At 33.4% G+C, this 14,528-nt stretch overlaps 2 protein-coding genes and 1 non-coding gene across 3 annotated transcripts; 1 reads left to right on the plus strand and 2 right to left on the minus strand.

Annotated features, from left to right (window-relative positions):
• The first annotated feature begins 830 nt into the window (after nucleotides 1-830).
• Nucleotides 831-953, plus strand: LOC145599974 (U6atac minor spliceosomal RNA). Its single transcript, XR_014104214.1, has one exon. It is a non-coding gene; the product is annotated as a U6atac minor spliceosomal RNA (small nuclear RNA).
• Nucleotides 954-1,607: 654 nt separating this feature from the next.
• On the minus strand, nucleotides 1,608-6,610 carry LOC145599404 (phospholipase D beta 1-like). Its single transcript, XM_081655794.1, has 10 exons — nucleotides 5,194-6,610; nucleotides 4,571-4,687; nucleotides 4,233-4,427; nucleotides 3,894-4,142; nucleotides 3,719-3,787; nucleotides 3,475-3,622; nucleotides 2,853-3,001; nucleotides 2,537-2,710; nucleotides 2,245-2,442; nucleotides 1,608-2,043 (listed from the first exon to the last, which is right to left on the minus strand). Exons 1-10 carry the CDS (start codon nucleotides 6,136-6,138, stop codon nucleotides 1,750-1,752), a joined length of 2,538 nt encoding a protein of 845 aa, XP_081511920.1. The 5' UTR covers nucleotides 6,139-6,610; the 3' UTR covers nucleotides 1,608-1,749.
• A 1,849-nt stretch (nucleotides 6,611-8,459) lies between these two features.
• LOC145597473 (homeobox protein knotted-1-like 7) lies at nucleotides 8,460-13,681 on the minus strand. The gene is made up of 5 exons (XM_081653653.1): nucleotides 12,811-13,681; nucleotides 12,576-12,696; nucleotides 9,397-9,590; nucleotides 9,142-9,273; nucleotides 8,460-9,030 (listed from the first exon to the last, which is right to left on the minus strand). The coding sequence occupies exons 1-5, from the start codon at nucleotides 13,129-13,131 to the stop codon at nucleotides 8,890-8,892; spliced, it is 909 nt and encodes a 302-aa protein (XP_081509779.1). The 5' UTR covers nucleotides 13,132-13,681; the 3' UTR covers nucleotides 8,460-8,889.
• Between the last annotated feature and the right edge of the window lie 847 nt (nucleotides 13,682-14,528).

Consider the following 14,528-nt stretch of genomic DNA (forward strand, 5'->3'; position numbering starts at 1 on the left):
ATTTATGTAACTTAAGATTCAGATCTATATCCATTAATTAATAAATTACAGTAATTAATTAATCTATTGTTATGTGATTTGCTTTGGCGTGTGGGGTGTGTAGCCTATATTATTAATATATACTCGTACACTATAAATTCAACATTTTCTGCAACTTACTTCCTATCATTTTACTTGGAAATTGCTATAGCAGGGTAGGGGATCTGATATATGACATTATGCACTACGGTACATGTGTATGTCTAGGTGTCATTTTGGGTGTCTAGGTCGGCTTCAGTGAGTTCGTGTTGGGTTTGGACGTTCAATTAAATCTATTTTATTTTTGAATCATGTTATGTTATTATGTTCACATAACATTGTAAGTTTACATTACAAAAATGAAATGCTATCGAACCTATGTATTGTAGCGATTGTAGCCATGCATGCATGGGTGTGGAGTTTGTGAAGTGAAGTGATCACTTCGCAGTGGATTTGAACAATCAACAATTCGCCTCACCTTCATGTCATACAAGCCCTATTTACTTACGGCCGTGTCCTTTTATCTTTGACTTAATTTGATCATTGATTGTATTTTTGTGTTAAAATAAGAAACAACATTACGGAGTAACATTTTTACACATTTTTAGCTATATTTACATACATGAGTTACAATTGTAGTTTTAATTGAATAGACCGATTGTGTAATATATATCATTGAAAATCTACTAGCACGTTCAATGACAAAATCCCTACATATTTCTTGATAAAATCTCGCTCCACAATAAGATCAACCTAACTCGTTCTTTTGAAAGATTATTAGAGATCGAGAATAAATCATTACGAGATGTAAACCGATACAAAAAGGAGAGGTGGTCGACATCTCCCTTGACAAGGACGGCAAAGACCTTTGGCCTTTCATGTTAACATACAAAAATACAAAATGAAGATGTGCATATGCACATAAAACAATTATTACTAGTACTCCATAGCGTTGTTGCGTGAGTGGGATGTTGTGGCCTTTTGGTCTTTTGGATGTGAGATTGTCTTAAAAAAGATAATGCAAATCATGTTTTGTACGATGAAGAAAATGCATGTTACCATCAAAAGATCAATCCAATTAATTTCATTGAGTTGAGACTTGAGAGAAACATTATACAAAGTAACTACTAATCACAATATTTTTTTTTTTTTTTTTTTTTTTTTTTTCCTTTTTGAAATGACCTTCATAATGTTTTTAAAGCTCTACCATATTAATATTTTTTTTTTCTCTTTTCTTTTACAACTTAGTGGACAATTATTATTTAATGACGGTTTAAAATAGAATTGTACTTTGCATGCAAGACATTAAAAATGGATATAAAACTATGAGTAATTTATTGAAGAATGTCATTACTCACTATATAATGTCTCCGTCATATAAATTTTGTATGACATCACCATCATTTTAATACCTTATTTTATTTTATATTAATGCACTACATTGTTGCTTAAAATTGACTTTTTTTTAAACGAAAAAAAGTACATAATAATCAATAAACGTTGTCACAGACACACACAATAACATGGCAAACTAGGCCCAACCCAAAAAAAACAAATTTAATCGAGACATCAAATTAGAAAGTGTGCTTAGCACCAATTTATCATAATTCATTAAATCAACTTAAGCAAAGGTTACAAAATTCTCAATTAATTACAATAATCAAATAAAACATGGGTATAATCAATCGCCTAATTAATATTGTTTCAAAATAATTAGTGTATGGTCAATGATCAAATGGTAAGGTTTTCTTGAATGCCAGAGAAGGTTCCCATGACCTTCCCACCTAAATCAGGGAATGTCTCATAACCAGGAAGAGGGCTTACAATTCCTGACTTATCAACTTGTAAAGGATACTTGAGAAGATGCCCTTTCATCTCTGTTACCTCATCTGCAGCAAACTGTCTCCAGTTTTGCTCACCCATTGATCTTACTCGTCTCACACACTCGATACTCTCTGGCTGTGCATAGCAGTCCTCTACCTTTCCTAGGTGCTCGGTCCATAACGACATCCTGTATCCATATATCTGCAATCATAGATGAAGTTGTACATTCAGCTTATCAGAAGTAAATCACGCGTTTAACTTAAGATTAGTTAGTGTACGCGTACTATATGTGCTACAAAGGACATTCTAGCCTTCTAGCTTAAGGGAAGTTTCACTAAGAACCGTCCCAAAAGTATACATTACAAACAAGCTACTTGAGGTAAAATTCATCCATATGCATACCTGTCCGCGTGGACTAGAATGTCTATTAGCCCAAGTGTAGTTTGGCTGATATGCACCCATAGCAATCTCAGTGTCTCTAGTGCCTTCCATAGATCTCTGGTTGATGTTTGCAGAACCTAGGATCACGTACTCATCGTCCACTATCATGCCTTTTGAGTGAACATAGATCATGAATCGTCGATTCTTGGTTGAAAGAGCCTATTATTGAAGGAAATATTGGTTTGTAATGTGCTAAGAACAAACCACTTTTTAAGAGCTACATACAAATGAAGCTAGAAAATGAGATAATTACCTGAGGAGTAGTTCCATTTGGAGTACTACCAGGATCTCTAGCGCGGTCATCTAGAACCTCGCGGTTTCCTAGGCAAAAGAAATTCAAGAAGTCTTGAGGCTCATATATGCTGTCCATTCCTGTTTCTTCCAAAGCTTTGTAGATCATCTCATACATCATTTGCATTGTCTTGTACTGCAGTTCAAAAAGGGAAAAAGCCGAGGAAATTTAGTAATTGAAATCTCAGGTATTGTAGAAAACTAGCAATTAGTAGCAAGTTAATGTCTATGATTGTGGCATAGTCAAGAAGCCTACAACTATATGATCTGCATTATACCTGCCAAAAAAGAATCCGCTGCATGGCAAGACTTTTAGGGTCACCCTCCGGCCACATAGGAATGATAATGTATGCAGCAAATCTCTCATTTGCTTTGATTTTACTGACAATCTTAAGAGCAATTTCTACTGGTATTAAATTGTTTGCACCTGCTCAGAATAAGGAAAATACAGGGTCATGCAAGTTATCAGTTAAAAGAGTCATCCATTAACTATAACACAAGAAGAAATTGAAGATTATTTTACATCCAAATAGCATTAGACATTGCCCCTCCCTCATCCACGCCATATAAAAGGAAAGGAAGCATATCCGATGATCCAAAACGGAGAAAATGCCTATATGTAATCCCCACATTGTTGAGAAATTATAGTTTGATTATATTTGAAACCATTGGTACACAATGGGATGGTCAAGATCTATCATTTGCAACTCCAAGCTTAGTTTGCTAGTGAGTTAGGCTTAGCCAGTTAGCAAGATCACGTTAGAGAATTCTAACACTAAAAAAAATTTCCTACTGCATAACACTTTGTATGTATCATTGAGCTGATACGAAAGAAATTCAGAACTCTATTGTCGTGCAAAATTAAATGAGAATATCGAATACAGGATTGTGATAAATTACCCAAGTCTTTGTAAGAATCCCAATTATATGAGGAGCCAAGAAAGTATTGGTTCTCAACATAAATGTAATGCTGGGCAGAACGGATGGCATGTATATAAGCTGCTTGTATACTCATGTCTATGAGTACATTCTTTCCACACATAAGGTTCTGGTCCAACATACAGAAAAACCAAATGTTCGTTAACAGTCTATACTAAGAAGGGTTGTATATCCACAAAAGTTAAAAGGAAGTCAAGATGCTAACCCATCGTATCCCATCTCTAGGATCCTTTGGAAATCCTTTCACAGAATTGGAGTCTATTGAGCGGAAAATCTGAGATAGTTTATTTAGTTAATTAGTCAGTCAACCGTAACAGCTTTTAAAAAAATCTGGATAATTAAAAGAAAGTTTAAGAACCAGCTGAAATAGATTAAGTTACCTGCACATGCCATGATTCCCTATCATCATGGCTGTGTCTGATTACATCTTCTAGTTTGAGAATATCAGGAACCCTATCTACTTGAAGTAGATAATCATCGTAAGATTTTGACATTTTTTGTAGCCCCCGAGGTTTTGAAGCCTTTAACCAACGCTCCTGAAAGTTGGCCATGATATCATATGCAGCTGGACCGTCAATTTGACAGTGCAAATCATGCCAAGGTTCTCTTGGGCATCCATCAGTTGGACCCTGTAGAATAGAGGATCAATATATTTGCATGAAAGTGCATCTACACACCTCAGTAACTATATGTTAAAGGAATTGAGAAGTATGATTTACAGTGAAGTTTGGCTGATGAAAGTCATCTTTGTGTACAGTCTGCAATGTTCTGAAAAGCGAATGCTCTGGTGTATCATATCGCCCTGAGCAGAGGTCAAGCCCACCAACAAAAGCAATGATCTTTCTCCAGTTGTTGCCTGCATCAGCATCTACTATAACAGTTTTCTGATGATGGGTATAGATTGCTCCAGCTTCCTGATCATAGTATAATCAAAGGGACACATCGGATCAAATACAAAATTAATAGAACTGTCCAGGTAAAAATACAAATACAGAATTTTACATGTATGAACAAAGAGAGACAATGATTTGATTCGACAAAGTGGCATGTAAAATACCTGCTGCTTGATGTAACTATGTCCTTTCCCACCAGATCGCGGGCAAAGTATCACATGCACTGAGGAGTTCTTGAAGAATTGGAATGTTACTTCATCATCTGTTGCTAAGATGCCTTGCTACACATCAGATGCACAAATCATTAAAAGATCCTTTTTTTACAAGACATTTATAAGAATCTAAAGATGGATTAGATGGAAATCTAGTAAGGCCGAAGCATATAATGTCATAATACATAGAAACCAGGAGAACAGCAATTGGCCTTCTCATTTATAAGAATCTACAGATGGATTATAAGGAAAACTAGTAAAACTAAAGCAAATGATGCCATAATAGGTAGAAACTAGGAGAGAAGCAATTCGCAATTTGGCATTCTCATTGTCACAGAAAAAATTTGTTATCATATCCACTACTCGACAATTGTCTATTCTAACTATAATCACTGCAGAAAAGTAAAGGAGTAAAAAAAAAAATGGACATCAATCAAGCAGGAAAGTGGAAAGTGCAATGTGCACTAATAACAAGATTCCTCAAGTATTAGATACTAAGACTGAAAGAAAGTGATCTGGCCACGAGCAAAACTCGCAAACAATAACAGTGAGAGTAGGCAGGAAAATCTACTTACAGTAGTAAAGTTCAAAATATTCTGAGAAGTAGGGTCATCCCACAAAAGGAGCAGCACTCTAACACCCTCTTGTGCTTTAGCCTTAAGAAGAGCTCCTAAAGTAATACCCGAGCCATCTCTAGCATCACGAACAAGTTTGACAAGGTGGGTTACAGACCACCCTGTGAGGTACACCAATCGACGAGCATGAGAAATAGCATTCAAGATATCCCTCCAGCATTTCCCATGCACATAATGCATATCATTGTCAAGCCTAAAATCAGGAAGCATACCATCCTCAACATGTGCATCTTGATAAAGAGTTATTCTATTCCCTTGTCTAAGTGGAAAATATGTCCTAGGAACACCATAATAAGTAGGACCAGGACCAACACCCAAATGATAAAGATTCATTCTATGCACCGGTATATACTGAATCGACACACTCAGGACAGCTCCTGTCTCCCAATTCTGTCCATTCGCCTTAACAATTGGAAAGTACCCCTCAATCCTTTCACCTGAGTATAACTGCTGTGCAGGTATACCAACAGCACCCATAATCTGAGCACCTACAACATCATCATCTTTTACTACAAATTGCAATTCTGCAGCAGTATGTGCAACAGGCACAAAGAAATGCTGCATCCATACCGGGTTATCATCATTCCTCATTACAAAAGTTCTAGCAATAATAGCACCAGCAACAGATACAATGACATACGGATCACTCGTTAACCTCTTCGAGGACCCCAAAATCGATAAACCCCCTAACAAATTAGTCAGGGTTTTGTGAAACATGTCCATATTAGGAAGGTTCCTAGCCTCCTTAACCCAAATGTCTAAATGCCCATGTAACAGCATAACTTTTAGAGACCCTTGAGAGGTCTGAAATGGCAAATACTCAGTTCCTTGACCATGTTGTGAGCCATCAAAGGAAGGTGAATGAACTTGACTAAAATATGCCATATTTTTTTTACACAATCTTCAAAAATCAATCTTTTTTAGAGATACTGCTAATTAAGCAATCAAAACCCAACAAAAACTTCCTAATCCTGTTTCTTTCTGATTAAATTTGATTGTAGAATGAATAAAGCTGTCAAATTAACCAAAGAATGAGCAATATAATTACAAAAACAGTCTGAAAAACTGATAAATCTGTCAAATTTACCTGATTTATGAGTTGTATAAATGTGGGTGTGTGCCAAGATTACAAAAATCAGGCTTAAAAGGGTCACCCAAGTGGAAAAATCTTGATTAAAAGAGCCCAATGAATTGGGAAGTTGAAGAATTGAAAAAATCAATAAAAAAGATTGAATTTTGAATGATTGGAAGAGAGTGGGAACCCAAAAATAAGTTGTTGGGCACATTAATTTGAATAAGATCTTGCATTGACAAAAGTCAACATGATAGACTAGGCTGCTGTTTAATTATTAAATGATTCAAAATTGTTCATCTTTGTAAATTGATAGAAAATTAGATTAGATTAATTAGAGAGTGAAATACGGATTAAGGAAACTTCTAAGGAAAAGAGTTGATGTCAGTGATCAATGCTTTGCTGCAATCTGTTTTTACAGTTGAAGTCCGCTACTGTTCCCGTGCTTGTTTTTAAGATTTTTTTTTTTTATTTTTTTTTTATTTAATTTTTTTTTTTTTTTTTTTGGATGAGGATAGAAAATTGGACGAACTATTGATAAAATTGAGGACTCTATATGAAAGTCTATTATGTGAATGTCTACCAAATTTTTACTTATTTTATGAAAAAAATAGATATGATAAGTTCATAAAAAATAAATCTAGAGAAGATAAATTTGGAAAAATAAGTTAAAATAATATTTGATAAGGGTTATTTTAGTTCAATTGAATGCCTATTAAAAAAAAAAGTTCAATTGGTTGGCTGTTTTTCTAAGCAAAAACACCTTTTTCATTTTCGTTTGAAAGTCAATTATTTAACTAGTTGAGGTATTTATTTACGAAACAAATAATTAATTATTTGACTAAATGAAAAATACAAAAGTCAATGAAAAGTCATTAACGAAACAAGGGTTTTAAACATACTCCTTTCGTTTCTGAATAATTGACACACTTTCCATTTTCTTGTTTATACATCCGTGTAATCTTATTTCATGTTGTTTGGTTTTACAAGAGTTATTGAAAGTTCCACTAATGTACGAAAATCTAATAAACAATATTTCTATTTTGTATTTTATATGAAAAGCTAAACTTTCTTATACAATTTCATTTTTCAAGCAAGGAAGCACTGGAAAAACACAACAAAGACTGAATAACATCCTAGTATTTGATCATAGTCATAGACATGTTTCCATAACAATCATAGCATGAACGGAATTGAACAACTCCAAGTGTAACATGGGACACACTACATGAGGGAGACATTCCTCTTGTCACAACCAGCTTCATCACAAGTTCACAACCAACCATTTTGCATTGACTTGGTTTATAGTTTTCATATATGCCAACCACTACTAACAATTACTCTATAAGACTATTATTTGCATGATCCACCTAAGACTTTAAGGAAAGCTACGTGCAAAACCAAACACTTGGGGGATACTGTACTGTCCCTTAGGCTAAAGTCCACACACTTCAAGATCGAAAGCAATCACATTATATGAGGAAGACATTTTTATTGAGAAAGATGGTACATTGAATTGAGGAATTATCCATATTACATGAGAATTAGATATTTCACTATGATATAATGAGACTCCAACATTATTTCGTAGTAGTATTGTATGCTGTCTATATATTTTAAGATACTAACATAGCCAAGCGATGGTCAGCAACATTCACATCCCTCCTCTGCACGTTTGTCAATGCATTACTTGACCATAATAATAATTGCATAGTAAAAAATCAAGTATAACTATTGAAATATTGAACATTAATAAACTACTTATTGATTCGAATCAAATAAGACTTGTTTTGACTATGTTATGTTTGATACTATTGAGGGTAACATAAAAAAAGAAAAAATCTCTCAATTTATATTCGTGTAAAGATTCCAAATAAAAAGGATCAGAGGAAGTAGTAGTTCGCATAATATGTTTTTGGCCACAGTATTGGGAAAATTTCCTCAGTTGCTTAAATTACCGTTGCCTAGAGAAAAGATGATTAGATTAGATGAAACATACGCTTTGCCATACTAATCAGCTTGGGCTAAAGCAACCCTCGAAGTCGAAAATGGAAATGATGATAATTATGCTAGTCCTTTAACAATGATTAGGAGGGAAATAAATTCAATGAACCCGAGATCATAACATCACATGTGCCTTGGCAATATAATAGTGTTAAACAAAAGAAATTATGAGTAAAGAGTAACTTTCAACTATGAGGATTAAGAATAATGAAAAGATCAGATCATAATAATAGGATATATGAAGTAGTAGTATATTACATCATTACTAAGAATCCAAAAGACCTAATCTGATCCCCTCTATGCATTATCAATTTTCTTTACACCAGACTGTCGAACGAAGTCGCATATCCTGCATCCTAATAGTAATTCCATGATTGAATTTTCAGTATATATATCACAAAAGTAACAGTGGTTTTGGTTAGATTGATATCAACCTGCACGAGAAGTTGCATACAAACTGATGGAAACGCGATACAAAAACGTATATTTGCATATGATCTTTGCTGGTCTGATCTGCTTGTCATTCTGCAGGAATGAATCAGGTGAGATGGCCTGCCTGTTTACCGCTTGCGCTTGGACTTGAGAGTGTTTGCAGACTGAGAGTTGTTATGCCAGTTGCGCTTCCTTTGGTTGATAAACCAGTTGTTAATCTGCTTGAGTTGTAATCCTGTTTCCTCAACTAGTTTCGCCTTGTCATCTTCCTGTAATCATAAAAAGCAGGCATTACAGGTTGCTGTCTACAAAAGTATAAATCTGATTAAAATTACAAACCATGAAGAGATAAATATGAATGATTGAATAGTGTATCTTACAGTAGGATAAGGCCACTTCGAATGCTGTTGCCACCATGCCTTAAGAACAGAAGTGGTATCCCCTGGTAGTTTCCCAGCTCGCCTTTTGCGCAGAATTTCCTCTCTGACATCTTCAATTCTGGACTTGAATCCCTGCAAGTACATTGTTCTTCAATCATCAAATAGCAGAAACAACCTCTATATATACAAAATCAAGACTTTTCGGATGATTTAATACTCCTGTTGAACATAATGTACAGATTTAATTATAATTACCTGCTTCAACTCGATCTTTAGTTCATGACGGACTCTTTCCATGAGAGACCTCTCAGATTCAGTAGGAAGTAAAGGCCCGAATCCCATCATGTCATGTGCATCTCCCCCAGATGACTGATCCATAGAGTATTCCAACTGCAAATCATCCTCATCATCTGACATTGTTGCACCTGTTCCTTCTCCTAGAGTCGCGCCTGCAAGTGTCAAATAACAAAAGGTCGTTACAACATAGCATCTAACAAGGAATGTAACAGTAAATCAGTATCATAGCATGCAATTATGCAAATCATAAGCAGCAAGATTTACACAAGTTATTATATGTTACTAACACAAGATTAGCAAAATGATTTCGAAAACTGCCTATGCATTAGCTATACATCAGTATATTATGACTGCTATACATCAGTTATACTATATTTTTTTAGCAAAATGATTTCGAAACTGCCTATGCATTAGCTATACATCAGTATATTATGACTGCTATACATCAGTTATACTATATTTTTTATGTTTAGTGTTCATCCACCTTGATCAGTGGAAAAAAAGGAGATTGAGAAAGAACATATCTAGTAATATACTCCGTAAGTAATAAATTTGATCTTGTGATAATTGGTGCTCCTACTTTATCTTTAACTTATGAAAGTGGCATATAACCCAAGGTTTAAGTGCAATATTTCCGTCATACCACTTAGATACACATATTACACTAAGTTAGTTGGCTCTAAAGCTCAAAATATAAAGCTGTCATACTTAATCCACTCAAATATTGGTTGTGTATGCATGCGTTGATGCACAATACATGTAAGTATAAGCACATGCTTAAAACTCTTCTTTGCGAGCAAAAGTTATGGTGGATGACCACATCTTTTATGCAAGCGCCAAAATAGATCATCTCATTTTTATCAACAATGAAATGACGCTTATTTTATTGGTAAATGTTACTCCGTAATAAGTGAATGGTCCACCACTTTTGTATTCAATTTAGAAATGTATAGAATAATGTGGACCAATAAAAACAAAGGTCATTCAAATCGGCACACAAAGTAATATGACATACACACTCGTATCTTTATGCATTTGATAGAGACCAAACCCTCTTCATATATAAGCTCCATTATTCTCCCCATTTTATATACTAATACTCCCATTAAATATGCTAATTCTTTTTTTTTCTCTCCTCCTAGAAGTTCCTTAATCATCAAGCAACAAATTCTTAATTAATCAATGAAGGTTGAATTGGCCAATCTCCCCAAGTTCATTAAAAATGGACAATGACTAGTAAACAGTTGATTAATTATATAATAAGATTCTAAAACACGCATCCTCTTACATCAACATTGACAATGGCTTATTTTTATTCCTTTTAAATTGCCACTAATTTTTCAATACGAATAATTAAGATAGAATACCTAAGTTTTCTAGCTAACAAGCACAACTTGCCTAATAATGTGTTAGTTAATGTGTTAGCTAGTATTCACAATTTCGACCACTAATTAATTACTTAATACGATTACATACTACGTATTAGCTAAATTAGATCTCAAAGTATCACATCAAATATGTACGATCTTCTGCACAATTAATACAAAAAAGCGAAAACTAATCCAGAGTAAAAAATGTTCAAGTGCCAAATTTATTTGATACTGTATTATTTTCAAATTATTAAAAAAAAAATATACTGTACATCATCATTTTTATCTTTTATTACCATTTCCTGTCCAAAAAAAAAAAAGTCTTTTATTACCATTGTTAGAAAATAATCACAACAATAAGATTAGCAAATCTAGTGGTTATGATTGCATTGTTACAATGGATTTAACTTTGATAATCATTGTAAATAAATCCCAACCGGCCATTGCCAAATCAATCACCATGCATGTTAGATTAAACAAAAAGTGAAAGTCATATCAATCTAATTTATAAATCAAATGTGCTCAAAGAACCCCACTTCAATATCTTTGGAAAAACAAATGAAAATATCTTTAATATCTTTTTACTGTTAATCTAGATTGACATGACATAATGAGATATCAAATTATGTTTTTGTATTTTTCTTACAAAATATAATGTACTCTCTAATTTTTAAAGTTCTTAACACTATACTTCTATCACTATCCACAAACTTCACTTTAATCATCTAAAGTATCATTTTTATGTATATGCAATGAAATTACATCAATTTAAGGTTTCACATATTCATCTTAACATATACAGTATCGTCTAAATATTAATTTTCTATATATTTTTGTACAGTACCAATTTATTATGGAGACACTGATGATCTAAATTTTTTATTGACAAATGTGAAAAGATAAAGTGTACTCGAAAAATGGACCTAGAATGCTACAAATTAAAATATCTTGCCTAATAGTAACAACTACTCATAACAATTGAATGCTTGACAACATCATATTGCTAAGTAAATAGTAATCTTCATTAATCAACTAATCAATCATTCAATACTTTCTAGATAACACCAACAATAATATTCGATTATTGGGTGTACCTTTCGATTTGTGATTGGTTGGGGTTGAAGCTAACACATAATAATATATGTATAGTATACATCTTGCTTAATCTGTTTACCCTTCTTCTTCTTCTTCCCTCCTTTCCTCACCAACTAACTATCTTCTCCTAACTATAAATTAAAATTTCCTTTTCAATGGGGCCCACTACCACCCACCCTTTTGTTTGTCAACACAAGCAATTGCAAAAACCTCCAATTTTGTCATGGATAATTTTATTTTATTTTATTTTATTTATTTATTTATTTTAATATAGATTTTTATTTGTTGCCCACCAAACTAATCAATCATCAGAATAGTGAAACATAGGAAACCAAATGTATGCAAACTTCATTAATCAAGCAAAATGGATAGAATATTATTATATCATACTAGTATGTTTTGTTTATAATATACAATATCATATGTATGTTTATTGAATTTTATACATATTGTTTTATTATTCCTGATAATAGTCTTTTTCACCACACCAAATAATAATAATACGGAGTAACACTTGTATACGACACATTGACACATATATACATAGATCCAATAAAATATGTACTCTCCATTCGAAATAAACTATTACTGTAACTATCAGGTCTATCACCGTATAATTTAAACTAGTAACTCGACAACTAAATTCAAACAGAGGCAGTACCGAGGACATACCAGTAAGATTTTGCAAATTTTGTTCGATTTCACGGCATGCCATGACAGCTTCAACAGCATGGACTCTAACATGATTTTGTAGCTGCTCTTTGAATGAACACAACACCAACAAATATTGTGCCTAAAAATACACCACCCAAAATTATTAATCAAACTATACAAATCACAAACTATATATTATAACTACTAATCATTCAAACAAATAAAAGATAATTATTATTATTAGAATTATTACCAAAAAGTTGTCAAGGTCTTGGCGTTCATGAGGAGAAAGAGAGTGATTATGTTGAGAATTAGTAGCATAAGAACGAAGTAAAGTATGAGATTGATTATATTGAGCTTCAATCAAAGGCAACTGATCAATTGGTGTTGCAACTCTTAAACAAGCTACATGAGCCGCTAACAGCTGTTCATACAACGGATGTGTCGCAATTTCAGCTTTTAGTTGTCTATATTGATCGGAAAACGCCATTTCTCCGCCCATTAAACCGCTAAAACCACCACCACTTCCGCCTCCGCTTCCGCCACCCATCATCCCTAACCCCTGTTCCTGCATTTTTCTCACAAAACCCTTGAAATCAAAAACTAGATTTTATTGGAATTAAGCAAAACCTTCAAAAGGGTACTTGAATTAGGTGATTATATGAAATGGGTATGAAGAAAATTTGGGAAAAATTGAGGAGAGAGAAAGTTTGAGGTAGAGAGAGAAAGAGGGGAAAAAAGAGGGAGAAAGAGTGATAATAATATAGGGAGAGGACCACAAATATAGGGTGAGAAAAAATGAAGGAGAGAGAGATTGCTTTAAACTTACTGCTAAATCAGTAAATCAGACAGTGAACACTGAACTGTAATATAAAAACCTAGAGAGAGAAAGACAGATTATATTTTATGATATGATAAATTTATTGGGATCTGAGACAAACAGTATGTAAGCTTTTTATAAATTTGTTTTTCTAGCTGAAAACCTGAAATATGAAGTTAATTTTATTATAAAGTTTATGATTTTTATATAATGAATGCAGAAGATGCTGATCAAATGAAAGTATAACGGAGGAGAGAGAATTTGAGGAGAGAGAAAGAGAGGTTGGTTGGTTTTGAGAGAGAGAGAAAGAAGGAAGAAAGAGATCATTACTATGAAAGGGAAGGGAGAGAGAGAAAGAGAGAAAGATGATCAAGGATTATTAAAAAAAAAGCTGTTTGGCTGTGTCTGTGATCCTGACATCTTGGCTGCTTTTTCCTCTGATTTTTATTTTTATTTTTATTTTTTAGTTTAAGCTTTTTTGTTTAACCTCTTTTGTTGTATGTAATCTCTATCAAAGACTAAAGTGTTACTTGGATCAAATTAAAAAGATGAGCATTGTGTAGGAGGAGTATAGGACCACTATATATTTTTGTTACTCCAATGTATCCACAACTTTTATTGGTTTTGTGTTGTTGGAGAGTCACAAATGACAAATAATGAAACAAGATTTTATATCTTAAGATCAAAATGGATGGAGCAGTGTAAAATTTTAACCAGTTAAAGTAGTTAGGGCATGTTCTAATTTACTGAACTGAACTAAATTGATTGGAGCTGAGCTGAATTGAATTGAATAGAGCTAAACTGACTTGTTTATGAGAAAAGGAAATTAAGAACTGAACTAAACTGATATGATTGGAGCTAAGCTGAAGTGAACATAACTGACATGATTAGAGCTAAACTGAACTGAAATTAAGATGAAGAGAACAGGCCCTTAATGTACACGCTTTGTTTGTAGACAATGATACATTGAGGCATTTTTTCTACGTGTTTGGAAAATAATAAACTCATAATAAATTATTTGATGATTTATGTAGGAAGTTGTTGAATTGATTGTGTTATATGTTTAAATTATGGAGTATTTGATTTGAGTTCTTGAAATGAATTTAGGGGGTCATACGTACGAAATATACATATGATTTGTGGACTTTAGC

Source organism: Chenopodium album, chromosome 20 (genome assembly GCF_948465745.1).
Source record: "Chenopodium album chromosome 20, dcCheAlbu1.1, whole genome shotgun sequence".
Lineage (NCBI taxonomy): Eukaryota > Viridiplantae > Streptophyta > Magnoliopsida > Caryophyllales > Amaranthaceae > Chenopodium > Chenopodium album.

What these genes read in the sequence shown, in the direction of transcription:
- LOC145599404 (XM_081655794.1), bottom strand. Translation starts at nt 6,138, where the DNA reads ATGGCATATTTTAGTCAAGTTCATTCACCTTCCTTTGATGGCTCACAA. An exon ending in ATAGTTACATCAAGCAGCAG is followed by an intron (nt 4,428 to 4,570) that starts GTATTTTACATG and finishes TACTATGATCAG; the next exon opens with GAAGCTGGAGCAATCTATAC. An exon ending in CTAGAGATGGGATACGATGG is followed by an intron (nt 3,623 to 3,718) that starts GTTAGCATCTTG and finishes ATGTTGGACCAG; the next exon opens with AACCTTATGTGTGGAAAGAA.
- LOC145597473 (XM_081653653.1), bottom strand. Translation starts at nt 13,131, where the DNA reads ATGCAGGAACAGGGGTTAGGGATGATGGGTGGCGGAAGCGGAGGCGGA. An exon ending in TAAAGATCGAGTTGAAGCAG is followed by an intron (nt 9,274 to 9,396) that starts GTAATTATAATT and finishes ATGTACTTGCAG; the next exon opens with GGATTCAAGTCCAGAATTGA. An exon ending in CGAAGTGGCCTTATCCTACT is followed by an intron (nt 9,031 to 9,141) that starts GTAAGATACACT and finishes TTATGATTACAG; the next exon opens with GAAGATGACAAGGCGAAACT.